General features: G+C 46.7%; 1 protein-coding gene and 1 long non-coding RNA gene across 2 annotated transcripts in view; both read left to right on the forward strand.

The window, feature by feature from the left end:
• Positions 1–17,410, forward strand: part of LOC309361139 (uncharacterized protein) — a 36,138-nt gene extending 18,728 nt beyond the window's left edge. Inside the window, 11 exon segments of the mRNA XM_081896096.1 lie at positions 2–106; positions 4,227–4,279; positions 5,606–6,416; positions 8,399–8,440; positions 8,444–8,494; positions 9,189–9,419; positions 9,816–9,838; positions 10,951–11,072; positions 12,019–12,051; positions 14,754–15,457; positions 15,459–17,410. Coding sequence (XP_081752222.1) covers positions 2–106; positions 4,227–4,279; positions 5,606–6,416; positions 8,399–8,440; positions 8,444–8,494; positions 9,189–9,419; positions 9,816–9,838; positions 10,951–11,072; positions 12,019–12,051; positions 14,754–15,457; positions 15,459–15,524 — 2,241 coding nt within the window. The 3' untranslated portion in view covers positions 15,525–17,410.
• Positions 1,117–3,765, forward strand: LOC309365396. Its single transcript, XR_014166104.1, has 2 exons — positions 1,117–3,352; positions 3,413–3,765. It is a non-coding gene; the product is annotated as an uncharacterized lncRNA (long non-coding RNA).
• Positions 17,411–17,739: the final 329 nt, after the last annotated feature.

The raw sequence follows: 17,739 nt of genomic DNA on the forward strand, positions 1-17,739 counted from the left end.
TGAGTGTAGAGACAGACAAGTCTTCTCCAGACTTTTCTCAGAGGCACTAAAGGGGAAGCCGTATTGGAAGAACAGTGATTGGCTGACCCGAGTCTCTGTCATGGTGTAATTCTTTTCTGAGACCACTTTTGTTAACCACACCAATTGCTTGACTCTCCTGCCAGTCCTGAAACCTGCCTTTCACATATTACATTACAATACAAATGTCCCAAAGCCAACACCATTTCCTCGCCATCCCCCCCATAGATTTACGTTTCTATTTCCTCAATCCATCATATTATTTTCTCCCTCCTCCCACTTCCCTCCGCCCCCCCCACTCGATTTGCGTGGCGAGTTCCCGCCCCCCGCCAGGATAAATAAAGACACGAGACACCAAATTTAAGGTTAATTGGGCGAATTAGGCCACAACTTTATTGAATTCAGGAATGAGAGGCATTGGCATAGGCATTGGTCCTAACGACTATCCGGCTCCAGCCCATTTGCTGGAGACACGGGGAAGGGTTAACCTTATATCGGGGGAGACTCCCGTGAGGCACGTCGACTAGGAGCTCCCCCGGGTCACCGCTCTGGGGCGTGCCTTTGGCCCACACCTCCATAGGCTTCGGACAGGGCCACGCCCCCCGGGGTCCTTTAACGGACCACCCTTCGCTCGCTGGGGGGAGGTGATGGCGTTCCTCCCCCCCCCACATCCTCTTAACCCCTTCTTACCAATGCCTACCGCCAAATGCCGAGAAGTTGTGACGAGTTGCTACGAGGTAGGCGAAAAACCAAAAGGCCAGAAATTGCCAATTGGGAAAAATTCCTACCATGCCCCTTGCGGCGACAGACCGAAGTCCATAGCAAAGTCAAAGACCTACCTAAGCCTACTTAAAGGGAGGGAGGGTGGGAAAACGTGAGGGCGAGCCGGCGAAAAGAGGGCGAGCCCCCTCCGTGCCGGCTCTAAATAGGGCAAACCACGCCCCCCCAAACAGCCAGTGAATGGCTGGCTGGGGGGGGGGGGGCTGGCCCGGCCGGGATTCCCCTGCTCTTGCGGGGGCTGGGACCAGCCCCCGCTCATGTGGGGTGGGCGTGAAGCCCGCAACCCCACCTCCTGGGCAGGCCGGAAGTGGCTTTCCTCCACATTATACAATTTACAATAATCTTTGCATTCTACAGTCTTCTCAAGTCATCTCTATATTCGTAATATCTTTCCTTACTAATTTTTCTTCCATCCAGTACTTCACATTTTAATCTAGGCATATTAGCATATTTTTTGAACAATATTTTGCCATATATTCATCAAAACATTTCCACTCCTTTTTAATTTTTGATTCAACCGATTTCTTATTATAGCAGTTAATTTTGCCAAAATTAAATATTCATTTAGTTTACAAATCCATTCCTCTTTTGTGGGTATAGTTTGTGACTTCCACCTAGCAGCAATCACTATTCTAGCAGCTGAAACCTGCCTTTCATCTCTCATGCTCTCCCTTGGGAATTAGCTCCTTCAATAGGTGCAGTGGGAACAAAGGTGAAAGGAAGCGACCTAGTAATTGGAATAAAAAAACAATTCTACACTCACTCTTGTCCTGATTTAGTTCTTCAAACTCCTGAAAGACAGTGACACAGCTTCCTATAGACAATACCATCAACTATTCTGAATAAAATTTGAATTTTGAATGGGCACCACTTGAAACTTCCCTCAGCCTCAATCCTGCTCTCAGTTTCCCTTTTTCTTCAGCAAGGAACTGGTCATAGAGTTGGGAGCTCCAGAATCCCTTTCCTTCCTTATCTGATAAATATTAAAAGCATTCGCCTCTTGCAGAGCCATAGCTAGGTGATTTTGTGCCCCTGGCAGAACTGTCCAGATTGCACCCCCAACCATGGACAAATTAGCTTTTCTTTCCACCTCCTCCAACCCCTCCACCCATTCAATTCACCCTCTATTAAAAACTGCTGTGAACAAAAATTGCCCTTTTCTCTTATGGGGTATCCAAGAGCCCATATAGAGTCCTTACATAGGTTCCCTCTTGGTAGGAGAAGATAACAGAGGCCAACCAGAGAATATTGAGAAGCAAAGCAGCTAGTAAGCTTGATCTCTATTGATCTGTTGCAACAGGGTGCTCCCCTCACCTGCAGGAGAGGAGGAACCCAGAACAATGGCACCCAGAACAATATAAAGACTTTTGAAATTGCCACCCTGTAGATCATGACCAACCCTAGAAACATCATACATACATCACAGAAAAGGCGGTGTAAAACAGAAATTTGAATGTTGTTTTTCTCCTGTCGTTTATCTCTTATCTGGCAGGTTAGTTGATTGGATTTCCTGGGGAGCCTTGCCCATCTTTTGTAATGATAAATACTTAGTCCCTGGGCCAGGTCACAGGCTCACGCCCTATTCATATCTTAAATGTGCCCTTAAGACAGGATTTGTGAGGAAAGAGACAATGGGGAGGTTTCCCACTTTGACCTTGCAGAGAAAACATTTGCTCAGTTTAGGAATCAAAATGGTTCCAGGTTGGCCTTCCTGTGCTGATCTATGTACGTGCTTGGTTGGTACACTTATGAACATTACCATATATCTAAGACCTCAAAATTCCTATCACAAAACCTTTTCTTATGAGGCAATAATCGATATTTTTATTTGTACACATATTTATGGACATATTTTTAGCCGATCTTGCGCCTCCCCTCACCTGTTTCCCTGGCAGGGGCCCACCTCACCACCCCTGGCCTCTCTTTCTCTCCCTTCCCACTCATTCATCAGTTAAAGGTGGGCGTGAGACAGTGGCGTTAGATCAAGGACCGCATGTTTAGCATGCAAACTATTACCTTTGAGTGGGGCACACTTCTTAAATAATAAAATAAGAATAATAATACCCCACCCATCTGTTGCGTTTCCTCAGCCACTCTGGATGGCTTACAGCATATTTAAAAAACATAATAAAAACATCAAGCAGGAGGTTTTTCCTATGGAAAGGCCCCAAAATTAGGAGCATTGTAGCATTTGGCACATACAAGAACTTGAGCTCACAGCCTATGAGGAGAAAATCATATTCCTGTCCACTTTTGCCACATTTTCTATAACTCTTACCATGCTTCCCCATCGCTCACCTTTTTCCAAAAAGAGTCTGAGTTTGTTTTTCCACTTGTCAGCCTCGGTTGTCATAAGAGAATCAGGGTCAGAGAGGGGAATAAAGGGAAAATGATCATAATGATATCATTTTACCCAAAAGCCCCACAACAATAATAAACTGTGCCTTGAAGAACGCATCGTTGGGAATATGTCATCTTACTGTGACTTTTTACGCATCGTTGAATGTGATATAGTGTGTGCCTTTTCCATTTTTTTGCATCATCTTAATGTAACGTGCCTGTTGCTATTCATGTCTCACTGAAATGAGTCTACTGTAAATGTATTCTCTCTGAGGTGCCCTTACTGAAATGAATCTTTTCTCTACGAAGTGTACCTCTTTGAAGTGTACTGTACCTCTTTTCTCCATGAAGCTATCCTTTTAAAATGTGTTTCCCTTACAAAATGTATTTGTGAATATATCGTTAACGAAATGCCGTAGTATGCTGTACTTTTCTGAATGTATCCAAAATGTAGTTTTAAAGAACGTAATAATCTAAGTATTTCAAAATGTATGTACTTGACTCAATATTGTATCCAAAAGGCTGCCAAAACTCTCTCCACCACACTGCCTCCTAGTGGGTCTGCAAACCATACCATGAATGCACTCAGACATGAGCTCAAAATAAAGCAGTTTTATTTTCCAAAAAGTATGCAAACATCAGGCTATCATACCTGAATTGATAGCAATGCAGAATAGGATTTCACATTAATATTTTAGCCATTTCCTGTACATCTTCTCAAACATCCAGCCTCACATCTACATGCTGATTATCAGCAGTTGCGGAGGCTTTCCTGTAGATAAAGGAAAAGCCATTTAAGCAGATCCAAAATTAAATAACACATATCACCTGAGCCCTTCAGCAAATTGACACCTCCCAAAAGTCTTTCAACATCCTACTTGCCTTATGTTAATCCACTCTTCGCACCACTCCTGTCACTTCCCCGCCACCTCCGCTGCTATTGCTCTGGATGAAAATCAAAAGGTATAAGAATCAAGGCAGTCCTTTTGTTCCGGGTCTCTGACTCCGTGTCATTGCGTGAGCGGGGATCCTGTTGCAACAGTTTTTTGTGGTGGTGTTTTTTTCCCCCTCCTGTTCTTTAAACAAAGATCAGGCTTTGCTTTTTCCAAATCCTGGTGTGGTCTCTGTCTTTTCCCGACCGGTACGGAGCCTTCAATCCTGCTCCTTCGGAGGTCCTGGTCCTCCTCCTGAGGCAGGGACCCCTTGGGGAGGCAATTAAATATTTATTTCACGATCTCTGGGATCCCCTCCCTCATGTCACCCTCAAGCCCTTCTGCATGTTGCAAAATTAATCGGAATCGCACAAAATCCGGTGTGAAGAGAAGTCCTTCCTTCTGTGTGCCCTGACTCTCCCTCCTTTCAGCTTCACTGGGTCTTCAAAGCAGATTAAAAATGACCCAGTCATTTTTTTATTATGAAAGACCGAGTTTCTCCTATTGCTAAAAATGCTGTGTGATCCCAGTCTTCACCTAGGGGGCGGACCCAGTGTTTTTTCACGTTATCAGAGAGGCTGGTGATTTTGTCCACACTAGATAGATAGATAGATAGATAGATAGATAGATAGATAGATAGATAGATAGATGATAGATAGATAGATAGATAGATGATAGATAGATATAGATAGATAGATGATAGATAGATAGATAGATAGATAGATAGATAGATAGATAGATAGATAGATAGATAGATAGATGATAGATAGATAGATATATCTTTACTGTCATTGTCCCATGCAGGACAATGAAATTGCAAAACTACATAAAACTACATAAAAATTACATAAAACATTCAAAAACCCCTAAAAACTCTAAAACCCTATTTTAAAATACACTATACTGTAGAAACACCTTATGCTGCGTTTAGAACCAGAATTGCATTTGCATAGAAACTGTTTCTCAGGCGGCTAGTCCTGGCCTTTATAACCCTGTACCTTCTTCCAGAAGGCAGAAGCTGAAAGAGATCATTTCCGGGGTGCGTACTATCATGTGCTATCTCTGCTGCTTTCTTATGGCACCTGGCAGATCTAAGGTGGGAAGAGTGCACCCTGCAGTCTTTACAACCCTGGACAACATTGTTTTTTCCCTGGCCGTGCAGCTCCCAAACCACACACACAGAATAGAAGCTAATACGCTCTCCACAGTGCAATGGTAAAATGCCATCAACAGGTCCTTTGAGAGATTGTTTTTCCGGAGGATTCTCAGAAAATATAACCTCTGCTGTGCTCTCTTCGCCAGGTCTTTGCTGTTCTCTCCCCAGGTTAGGTCGTCTCTCAACTCCATTCCGAGAAATCTGAGACTGGTTCCATGCACTTCCCCTCAATAATAAGTGGCTGAATATTCAATTTACATTTCCTAAAGTCCACAATGATCTCTTTTGTTTTCTTTAAGTTAAGGAGTAAGTTGTTTTTCCTGCACCACTCCCCCAACTGCTCAACTTCCTTCCTATAAAAATAGGCACCATGATGGAGAGTTGGGCTGCTTCTACTCTTTACATTGAGGCGAATAGCTAGAAATGGAGCAATTTGTGGGGGAAATGGAGTTAGGATTCAGTCATTGGTTTTAAAATTAGTCTGCGGCTCATGTGAAGTTAGGGAAAATACAACCACACTTCTCTCCTGCTCTCACTGGAAATGGTTCCTCAAACGAGCAGCCGCCAAGAGCGTTCCTTTTAGAATAAAGAAATTAATTTCCTCTACATGGAAGAGGCTCTCTGCTCCAGCTAACTCCACAGCTCCATATCAGCAGACATCTGGACGCATCGAGTCTGAATTTCCCAGAAAGGAAACACACCCATTTGCAGACGGAAAGGAGAGAAAACGAAATCAACACTCTCTCCCTGGGGCAGTGGCCATGGCTGCTTCTGGGGGTCCCGTCGTGGATCTCTGCGAGGAAGCCACTTGCTCCATCTGCCTGGAGTATTTCCAAGATCCAGTGATCATCCCAGAGTGTGGGCACAACTTCTGCCGATCCTGCCTGATCCAGTGCTGGGAGAAATCCGAGGGAGAGGCTTCCTGCCCTCAGTGCAGGAAAAGAGTGGAGCAAGGCAGCATCAGGCGAAACCTGCAGCTGGCAAATGTTGTGGAAATAACTAAGAAATTCAGCCTTCTGGGCAGAAAAGAGGAGGCAGAAGGAAAGGGGAGAGTTTGTGAGAAGCACCACGAGCCCCTGAAGCTGTTCTGCAAGGAGGATGAAGCCCCCATCTGTCTGGTTTGTGACAGAGCCAAGGAGCACAAAAGCCACAAGGCAGTTCCTATAGAGGAGGCGTCCCAGGAGTACAAGGTAGGAAAACACTCTGGATCAGTGGCGGAGAGTTCCTTGCTGGTGCCCGGGGCATGCCACACTCCATGGGGACTAGTTGTGCCAGTGGAGCGACCCCCAGTAACTGGGGCTAAGAGGGGGGGGCATTGCGCCGCCTGCTCGGCCATGTAGTGGGGAACCTTGCTTTGTGGCTGATGCTGCCTTGCTTTGAGGGGTGCAAGTCTCACAGTGCACTGCGAGCCCAGCACCGCTTTGTGAGACTTGCAAAAGCTGTGTGTGTGTGGCTGGCAGGGTGCGAGCCTGCTGAGTCCTTCAGATGGAAGACGTTGCGCAAAGGACGCAACAGCTCACAGCAGGTGCCCCCCAGGCTGGCCCATGCTACGCCTCTGCTCTGGATTTGCTCGGGGGATGGAATAGCTGTAGGCAAGCCAGGCCTGCAAGATCTTAGAGTTGGAAGGGATCCAAGGGTCATCTAGTCCAACCCCCTGCAAGGCAGGAATGATGCCAAGATACTCTTGAAATAATGTCTTCTCCCCACCCCCTCTGGCAGGAGTGTTTGGGCAGCCCTGTGAAACTTCTGAAAACACTAATTAATAAACGTTTCATCATCTTTCGAGGGATGAATTTCCCTCTGTGTCCCCCTGCAGCATATTGGAGTCACTCCCCACAGTTCTTCCTCTGGAAGCAGCTCCCAGTGAAGGATCCTAGAACTGGAAGGTGGGGGCAAGGCAGGGGGCAGGAATGAAGGGGAACCTCCAGAAGGACCTAGGAATGTGGGGCAGGGAGCAAGCATATGATTCAGTTGACTGTTATTACTTGAAAAAGGGAAAGAAACAGCAACCCAGCTGGAATTCTCAGACTAGCTGCCTGAGAAACAGTTTCTATGCAAATGCAATTCTGGTTCTAAAGGCAGCATAAGGGGTTTCTACAGTATAGTGTATTTTAAAATAGGGTTTTAGAGTTTTGGGGTTTTTTTGAATGTTTTATGTAGTTTTTACGTAGTTTTATGTAGTTTTTACGTAGTTTTATGTAGTTTTTACATAGTTTTATGTAGTTTTGCAATTTCATTGTCCTGCATGGGACAATGACAATAAAGATATACCGTATTTTTCGCTCTATAAGACGCACCAGACCACAAGACCATAGGCGCCGACTCCATGGGGCCTGAGGGGGCCCGAGCCCCCTCAAAAATTCGTTTGGGGGGCTCTGCCCCCCCAATAATTTAAGAAAATTATTAGTTATATTATGCTTTGTAAAATCACAAAATTATGTTGGTATTTTTTATTTTCCTTGTTTGATGATAGTTACCTTTTAAAATACATTCAGTAATGAGTTAAAACAAAGCCACTCACGATCTAGAGAGGGGGTGGGGTTGCGGGCTCTCGACCCATCAACAATCTCGTGGGGCTGGCGTCAGCCCCGCGAGAAGCGGGGATTCCCCCTAGCTCATTAATATTCACCGCCCACGGCGGCAGCCAATCGGCTGCCGCAAAGGGCGGGCCCTCACAGGTTCACTTAAGGTCGGGGCAGCCCGGGGCTCGCCCCTTTCGTTCCCCCAGCAGCAGCGGTTTGGAGGTCTTGGGCCCCCCCAATATTTTTTATAAATCGGTATGGGCCCCCGCCCCCCCCCAATATTTTTTATAAGTCGGCGCCCCTGCACAAGACGCACCTAGTTTTTGGAGGAGGAAAACAAGAAAAAAAATATTCTGAATCTCAGAAGCCAGAACAGCAAGACGGATCGCTGAGCAGTGAAAGCAGCAATCCCTCTTGCTGTTCTGGCTTCTGGGATAGCTGCGCAGCCTGCATTCACTCCGTAAGACCCACACACATTTCCCCTTACTTTTTAGGAGGGAAAAAGTGAGTCTTATAGAGCAAAAAATACGGTATATCTATCTATCTATCTATCTATCTATCTATCTATCTATCTATCTATCTATATCTATCTATCTATCTATCATCTATCTATCTATCATCTAATCTATCAAATTTTGTTTTCTTTTCAGGATCAGATCAGCAGCTGCCTAGACAACATGAGAAAGGAGAGATAGAAAATTCTGGTGTTTAAAGCAGATGCAGAAAAGGAAAGGCAAGACCTGCTTGTAAGCATCACTGTTACCGTACTTGGAAGTGAAAAAGTGCTATAGTCAGAAAACCTTTTCAGCAGGGGGCCGGTTCACTGTGCCTCAGATCTTGTGATCTTGTGGCAGGCCAAACTACACACACACACACACACACACACACAAACACACACACACATATCTGGAGAGTGAAAGGAGATGCAATCGGGGGTCGACCCCAGGCCTGGGCGACGGGGATCCCGGTGAAGGGGGGCTTCACTTCCCCCCCTCCCTCAGCCCCTCTCCCTGCTTTCCTCCCTCCTCCGCCACTGTTCTCAGCTCTAGGCAGGGCGGCGAGAAGCCAGGAGGAGGCGCCACCGTGGTGTGTGTGAGGGAGGGGGAAATGGTGCAGCCCAAATGATCAGAATCAGAACCACGCAGCGATTCCCAGACCATCCAGATCCAGAAGGCAGTTGGGCCGGATCCGGCCCCTGGGCCTTAGTTTGCCTACCCATGGTCTAGAATCAGTATGTGAGGAAACTGAAATACAGGGCATGAAAGACCATTTGAAGGAGGGGGTGGGTCTTGTAGATTTTTATGAAACTCTCTTCCTACTGCCGTGATCTCCCTAAAATGACAGACATGCCCTTCCAACTGAATTCTGGTCTTTTTATCATGCAACAGCAGACTAGATATCTGGTGTATTCTCTTCCTTTTCCTGTTTTTGCTGGTGCAGAAGCAAATGCAAGCAGAGAGGGAAAAGATGGTGGCTGAGTTCAGGCGACTGCACCAGTTTCTGGAAGAACAGGAGAAACGTATTCTGGCCCAGATGGCAGAAGTGGAGAAGGAGATTGCAAAGAAAAGGGAGGCGCACCTGGCCAGACTCTCCAGGGAAGTCTCCTCTCTTGACAGCCTCATCCGGGAGATGGAGGAGAAGCTTCAGGAACCAGCCAGTGAACTCCTGCAGGTGAGGCCTCATCGTGATGCGAGAAGGTGGAGTGTGCTGCTTCAGACTACAGGCATTTCTTAGTCCTTCCCCACATAAAAATACTGTTGTAAGAGAAACAAACAGTACATGAATGGTAAAAGGTGTCAGCATAGTGGTGGGATTGAATCTCTCAGGTGTTTGGGAGACTTGGTCAAAAGAGAAGAAAGGGACCTTTTCTTCGTCATCACTGGAGTGGCTGACTTTTGCCATCTCGTGGTTATTCCAAAATTATGTGGCACTGTGTATTTTATTGGGGTTCTTTTGTTTTGTCCTCGGCTAACCTCTCTCTGCTTCAGCTGCTTAGTATTTATAACTGACCGCAGGGCTCTCTGCAGAAATGGCTCCACAGATATCTTTTTCTTTCTTTCCTTCTAGGATATCAGACGCTTCTTGCAGAGGTAAGTGATGGAAATCTACTGCTTTAAGATACTGTATTGGGAAAGTTCCTGTTTAACGGGTGAAAAATGTCCAGAGTTCCAGTTCCTCCATCCAGAAATAGCTTAGGACTCCATCGTCCATTTCACAAAATCACAAACAAAAACAGGGACACGTTTTCACAGTCATTTGTAGCAATTGGTCTCATCTATAAACACGGGAACAAAGCTGTTCCCATTACACATCTCTGAAAGCCCTTCTCCGTGATAGATTCATTTATTCTGCAATTGATACAAAAAGCGGGGACATCCCAAAGGGGCTTGTAAATATATTCACTATAATTTACCCATAAATATTTGACGTATTTCAGGCTTCTGCAGGTTCTTCCTCAGACATAAAAATGTGAGAAAGGGCCCTGCTGGATCCGGCCAGCGGCCCATCTGGTGCAACATCCTGTTTTCACAGTGACTAAGCAGATGCCAGTGCAAAACCCGCAGCAGAGGACATTTCCGTCCTGTGGTTTCAGAGGCACTGAGGCCTTTGACCAGCCATCGCGAATAGCAGCCGCTGAGAGGCTTGTCCTCCAGACAACTACAAACCCTCCCATGTTTAGAACATACTGCTTTACTTTTTATTTTTTTCTCCATTTGTAAAATATAACCACTGTGCTAAAACACATTTATAATGTTAATTGCAAAAGCCATTCTAAAGCATTCTGAACTTCCTTATATTTCAGAAATGTACATACCAAACCTATTTTGTTTTGTTCATTAATCACTTGAAATGCCTCACTAAATCTGGTGTAGTCTTAAAATCTCTGCGTAAGGATCCAGTATGGTTCATTTTTCTTCCAAAAAAATTTGTGCATATATCAGCTTCTTTATCTTCAGTTTCCTCTTCATATATTTCATTCAAAATGCTTTGAACGCAGGTGTGTGTCGGTTTTCCTTCAACTTCTTAGATACTTTCTAGATTCAGACATCACCTTGATGACGTCTTGCCATAGGAAGAACTCTGCTCCCAAGTCTTCATGATATATCCATCATGCATTTATCATCAGGATGAGACACCTGCCTTCTTAGAAAGCTCCTTGCGTTGGAAAGATGTTGGCTTGACTTTGTTCTTCTCCTCCCAGGTCTCAAGCGAAGGAGAACTTAGAGGATCCTCCGGTGGCTTTTCCTCCTGTCCTGAAGTGGAGGATCTGGGACTTTTGTGATATAAATCCCTTCCTGGAGGGTGTCATGAAGAAATTCAGAGGTAGCAAAGATGGGTTGAAAATATTTTGTACTGGATATTTAAAATTGTTCATGAAAGGCTCCAGCTCCAGGAAAATAGAAGGCTTGTTTATTTTCTTTCAATATCTAAAAGCCACACTTTCCTATGTAGATGATGCACAACTGATTTTTCTTATGCAATTGAAAGAGGAGGATAAACCGTTCTTGCTGGTCTCTGGAAGCTCCTGCGAGATCTTGGGGGAGTCTCCCAGATTCCAGTCAGCAAGGTAAAAGGCTTGAAAGCTCTTGCCATGAAGGGTTTGGCCACCGTGCAAATCGCTTTTAAGACCTCTGCCATGTTTACGGGACTCTGAGAGACTCCTGTGAAATCTCATGGGACCGTCTTGGGATCTCAGATGGCAGGGGTGATTCCGGGGTCATTCTGACTTTGCACGATTACAAGTTGTCTATGAAAAGTTGTCCTTGACCTCTTCCCATCTCTCAGCCACACTTTGGGTGCTTTCACGCATCTCACCCATTTCCCAGGTAGCCTCACCTACAGCTTTTCAGGCATCTCCTCTGTTCCTTTGGCCCTGAGATTGATGTAAGGGGGGCAGAAGGAGGGAAGGAGGGGGCTGTCCAGGAGCAGAGGGGACTGGGGTTGAGGCCTCCCGTCCTGCAACAGGGGTGTCTGGACCTTGTTGCTGATGGGGAGATCTTCTGGGGGTCCTGCTCCTCCTCCCAAGATTTGGGCAGGCCTGAACCTTGACATCACCCCTGCCCTGGTTATGCAGGGATAGCCAGTATGGAGAGCTTCAGATAGCTTTAACTACAACTCCCATAATCTCCAGCCGGCGTGGCCAGTGGTTAGGGAGGATGGGACTTGTAGTCCACAACACCTGGCTACTCATTAGCTCATATTGTTCTTTCCAGATTTGTTATCTGAATGATGGTGTGATGGTAAATCTCTGTTCCCTTTTCTCTTCCAGACACTGTGAAATATGGACTTCAGCTGCAAAAAGGTACATTTAATAATAATAATAATAATAATAATAATAATTATTCATACCCCGCTCATCTGGCTGAGTTTATTCAGCCATTTCTGAATCAAACAGAAGAACTAATTCAGGAGAGATGGTATCCGCTTCTCAAAAGACCAGGCCACTGCCGCTCTTCCATCCATGCCTTATTTCCCCATATTTCCCAGAGGCCTCTGTTCCGTGAGAACAGCTTGCTGGGCTAGAGGGGCTCTTGGCCTGATCCTGCAGACTCTTAGGAAGCCCCCAGCCCAGGATGGCTGGCTTTTCTGTGCCCAATCTCCATAAGACACAGGGGTGGTGTGAAACCAAAGGCTGCCGGCACATGAGGGGGAAATATCCCTTTGAGCCATACAAGATCCCCACCCTTTATATGTAAGAGTAAGGTGTAAGAGTAGGAAATGCATGAACACAAATAGCTCAGAAAATGGCTGCAACAACGCTTTGGGGGCTGGAAGGTAAAAGGGTTCTGGTGTCAGTGGAGGGAGCTGGGGGCTGCCTGGGTGTGAACTCCAGGGGTCCGGCTTCCCTGCAAGATGGGGGGTCTTGTATTGGAGCGGAGACATGGCTTCCTTGCTAAAACAAGAGAAACCTGAGTAAACTTAAAAGAGCAGGGCAGAATTACAGCACAGACCAGGGGAGAAAGGGCTCAATGGGAAGACAGAAGGCCAGTCTGGCCTGATCCTGAACACCACAAAAAGGGATCCATAAGAGCTGGAAAAGGTACAGCTGGTATGGCTGGGAGGTTGCCTGCTCTTGATGGGGTTACACTTCCTCTGAAGGAGCAGGTTTGTAGCTTAAGGGTCCTCCTGGATCCTTTGCTGTCACTCGAGGCTCAGGTGGCCTCAGTGGCCCCGAGTGCTACGCCCCTATCTGGACAGGGCTAGCCTAACTACTGTGGTCTATGCTCTGGTAACCTCAAGGTTAGATTACTGCAAAGCGTTATATGTAGGGCTGCCCCTGAAGACGGTTCAGAAACGTAAGTTGGTGCAGAATTCAGCGGCCAGGTTGCTCACTAAAGCAAGATGGTTTGAGCATATTACTCTGGTCTGACTGCACTGGCTACCAATTAGTTTCTGGGCCCAATTCAAAGTGCTGGTTTTGACCTATAAAGCCTTAAATGGTTCAGGACCACAATGTCTCAAGGACCGCCCCTTCCCCCATAAACCTTCCCGGACCCTGAGATCATCTTCCGAAGCCCTTCTTCGTGTGCCTCCTCCTCGAGGAACAGAGGGTGGCAACACAAGAGCAAGGCCTTCTCTGCAGTGGCTTCCCATCTGTGGAATACTCTCCCCAGGGAAGTTTGCCTAGCAGATGTTAGGATATTTCCGTTCCACCTTAAAAGGGAGCAGGCTTTGTGAGTCACGGAGTCTGCGTACTTCCTGTTCACAGGAAGTTTATGTTTTCTTTGCTTTCGTTTCACTCTCTGTGCCTGAGCAGACCGAAGCAGGCAGTCATGTTTTTTCTTTGTTCTGACCAACGCTGAATAAACTTGTAAATATGCTCTCCTGCATGCATCTTTCGCTGTGCGAATTCTGCTGATAGAGCGTGCATCAGCTCTGGAATGTGGCAAGCTATTTTCTGGAGCTCGTGTCGCTAATTGCTGATACTGTATCTATGGGAGATCGATGGACACCCGGAGGCGACGTGGGGGCCATGATGGGCTTTATCTCCCTGGCAGTATCCCAACAGCATCTACATTACACAGCTTTAGGCGCCAGACAACCATGTTCCTTTTTAACCAGGCCTTTGGTTGATCTTATTGATATCCAACACCCTTTTAGAATGTGGGTTTTTTTGGGGGGGCGCGTTATTGGGTTATTGCTTTTGGTTTGATTTTATATACAGTGGTACCTTGGTTTTGGAACACTTAGTTTATAAACAACTTGGAAAAAGAACACTGCAAACCCGGAAGTAGGTGTTCCAGTTTGTGAATTTTGCACAACGTGGAACGTTCTCCCTCGGAAGGGGGTGGGCTCTCCTTCCTTGGAGGTTTTTAAGCAGAGGTTGGACGGCCATTTGTCATGGATGTTTTCACCGAGGTTCCTGTATTGCAGGGGGTTGGGCTAGATGACCCCGGGGGTCTCTTCCAACTCTACGATTCTATGATGTGCTGTCATGAGTCCCAAGTAGGACATTTCACACAGGGGGCGGGGTAACCTAACCACTTTCTTGCTTTTTATGCACTACCTGCAAGGATGGAGTATAACATACTTTAAATATACAACTGAAACCTGAATGGTGGTTACAAGGATGGTGAGAGCACCTGCTGCCAGATTTACCTGGCATGTCAAACGTGGTCTGTAATGTGATGTGAGGTAAAAGATCAAGATGTGAATTAGGGAGTCCCTATTTTGACTCCCTTCTGCTATGAACTGTGGGGGGTGGGTGTATCTATCAGCCTCATCCTCCCAGCTGAAAAATGGGCATAGTAAGATTCACTTAACTTACAGGGTCGTTGCAAGGGTTATATGTAGATAATGTGCGCTAAGTACTTCAAACACTTGAAAGAACTACAAATGTTTCAAGAAACCTTACTAAGAACTTGATGAACATTCCTCTCTCGAATGCAGATCCATGGAGTCCCTGTTCATTTCAGAGGGGATGCTATTTCTGTCATGTGCCTAAGGAAAAGTCAGGTTCCAGTTGAGGTTGTTTTTCTTCTCTTTCCTCCTCTGCCCCCACAGAAAACGTAACTTTGGATCCAGACACAGCAAATCCCCGGCTCATCCTGTCTGAGGATCGCAAGAGTGTGAGATGGGGGGAAGTCTATCAAGACCTGCCAGACAACCCTGAGAGATTTGACATGCATGGCTATGTGCTGGGATGTGAGGGTTTCATATCAGGCAGACATTTCTGGGAGGTCACTGTGGGAAGAGAGGAGAGGAGGAAGTGGATGGTTGCCCTAAAGCCTATGAAAAGGAAGGGCCTTTTCTCTTTTGGTCCTAGCTCGGTAAAAGTGTGTCAAGAGCTGACAGACATCCCTGAGAGATTTGACAGTCATTTCTATGTGCTGGGAAGTGAAGCGTTCGGGGAAGACAGGTGTTTCTGGGAGGTTACTGTGGGGAGCGAGGGGGAATGGGCCGTTGGGGTGGCCAGAGAGTCTGTGAAGAGGAAAGGCAAGTTCATTGCTGGTCCTAAGGAAGGGATCTGGCGCATAGGGAAGTGGGGTGATCAGTACAGGGTCTCCACCTGCGATGGGCCCCCTGTTTCGATGCTGGGTGGGGAGCCTAAGAGGATCCGAGTGGCCCTGAACTGTGAAGGGGGACGGGTGTCCTTTTACGATGCTGATACAGCAGTCCTCCTCTACTCATTCTCAGAAGCCTCCTTCTCAGGAGAGACCCTCCAGCCCTTCTTTTACATGTTCACCAAAGACCACCTGACAGTCTCTTGAGTGTAGAGACAGACAAGCTTCCCAGTTCACTGCTAAGTATGCTTCTCAGTGCCAGCAGTCCTAAATCAGCAGAGAGATGTGCAACATCAAACCATTTCAGGAGCTCTGACCCAGACAACGAAGGCAGTAACTCACAGAGGCAATTAAGCACAGACAGAAATATTTTACTACCGGGTCAAAAGCATAATGGTTCCCTTTTACAGTTTGTCTGCTGAAGCGTTTCTTAGTTAGAATTTTCCGGGCTTTGCTTTTTGCGACCCACATCCCTTTCTTGCATTCTGTCAGCTTGCCAGATAAATGCGGACTAAACACAGTTTTTATACAGCTTCTGTTAGAACAGAAACTGCTCCTCTCACAGATGTGGCCTTGACGCAAGGTCCAGCTTTCTGACAGCTTCTAGCAATTTCCAGAATCCTCTGGAATCTTCAGTTAGTTCTGGAAAGAATGAACTCTCACCTTCACCCCAACAACTCATCACCACGATGACATTTCAGTCATCTCAACCAAAATCCCTTTCCTTCTGCTCATGTGGCAATTCAGCAGAATCTCTGTCCAAAGAGATCCAAAATTTGTGTGTGACTCACTTAGGCATTCGCAGCCTTGTGCATTTTTTAAAAAGAAAAATAAATAAATAGAGTTTGGGAGACTGGGGGCAGTGACTGTCAGAAGGGGCCGTGTGAGATCTCACACGAACCTCCAGAGCCCAGAAAGCAAGATGGAGACTCACAGTTTTGGTGCCCAAATCCTGCTCTGTAAATAGTTTCTAAGCCCTCCGCCTTGCTTACTGACCTCCAGGAAAGGTTCCTCAAAGCATTTGCAGGGGTCTCCCTGACTTGTCTTGCTAATCCCCAGAACGAAAGAGCCTCTGGCAGTTCCAAGGACTGAACAGAGTCAATTTGGGGGATTTCAGGGAGTGGTAGTAAATTCCCATTTATACAATTATTTTCTCTAAGGTGACTTCTTGCAAACAATCAGAAACATCTACAGTGGTGCCTCAGGTTGTGGACGTAATCTGTTCGGGAGTGTGCTGGGCCCGGGGGTTAACCTGAGCAATGTGGTCCAGGTCCAGTCCAGAATCCAAGGATTCCACAAGGAGACAGTCTGACAGGGCCGAGGCAGGAAACCAGGCTAGGTCGGGCACAGTGTCTCAGGCAGGTTCTAGGAAACAAGAATGTTGCTCCCGCAAGCTGGGGCAGGGTCCAACAACCTTTTATCTTTGTCAGGATAACGGCCGGTCCTGATCCCCCGGTGACTCACCTCCCTGTCTCTCCCGAAGGCGAGCACTCCTCCTGCCAGTACTCAGGTCTCTCCTTCTCTCAGACCTTAGTCTCTGCAGCTCGGGAGATGTCGTGGGTTACTAGACCCAGAGGCCACCTCAGCCTCTCCTGACCCAACCGGTAGTGAAGCAGCTGTAAGTGATGGCCCAGCTGAAGGCCACGAGGTAATCCCCGCATCTGGAGCCAGGGCAGGCTCAGGCCCCTGTCTCGGCCCAGCTGGTGCTTGTTGCAGGGGAACCTGTGCAGACTGGGGCTCTTCAGAATCAGGCCCCAGACTTGGTTTAATGCCGCCTGAGGCAAAGGATCTGGTGCGGACTGAGATTCCTCTGGTTCTGAGTCTGAGCCCAAGTCCCAGGCCATCACAGGGAGGCACATCCACAACCCAAAGCGTCCATAAGATGAAGTGCCGTGTCTGCACATGCACGTGGTGCAATTTCGAGCTTCTGCACATGCGCAAATGGCGAAACCCGGAAGTAACCAGTTCTGGGACTTCCGGGTTTGCCGCTGTCCATAACTAGAAATTATGTTACCTGAAGGCAACATATCTATAGGTATGACTCTATATGTTTTTGGAGATCACCTCTTATCCCTTTTTGTAACATGCCTGAACAAATGTGGAAATATGCTTCATCTGTTAACTTGCTTGATTTTATTAAAGATTCTACTTATTGTTGCTCCTGTGTTATTTCAGACCCGATGGTATAATGGCCCCATCCACCCCACATGACACTTTCCCCCAGGGATATAAACAAGGTGATATCCCATCTGATTCCCACAGCAATAGTTTGCCGGGGCCCCCACTTTGCTACTTAACCATTTCAACTTCATTTCCTCATTTCTGCCACCCAAAAGCTGATTCTCAAATCAGAAGTGAGGGCAGCATGACTTTCTAATCTTCTCTGAGCTCTATGGAGCGAAGAGGAAATTTAATCTACAGCCCTGGGCCCACTTCCCCGGGAGCAAGTTCCTTTGAACTTAATGGGATTTACTTCTGAGTAGACA

Source organism: Podarcis melisellensis (genome assembly GCF_964234715.1).
Source record: "Podarcis melisellensis genome assembly, chromosome: 2".
NCBI lineage: Eukaryota > Metazoa > Chordata > Lepidosauria > Squamata > Lacertidae > Podarcis > Podarcis melisellensis.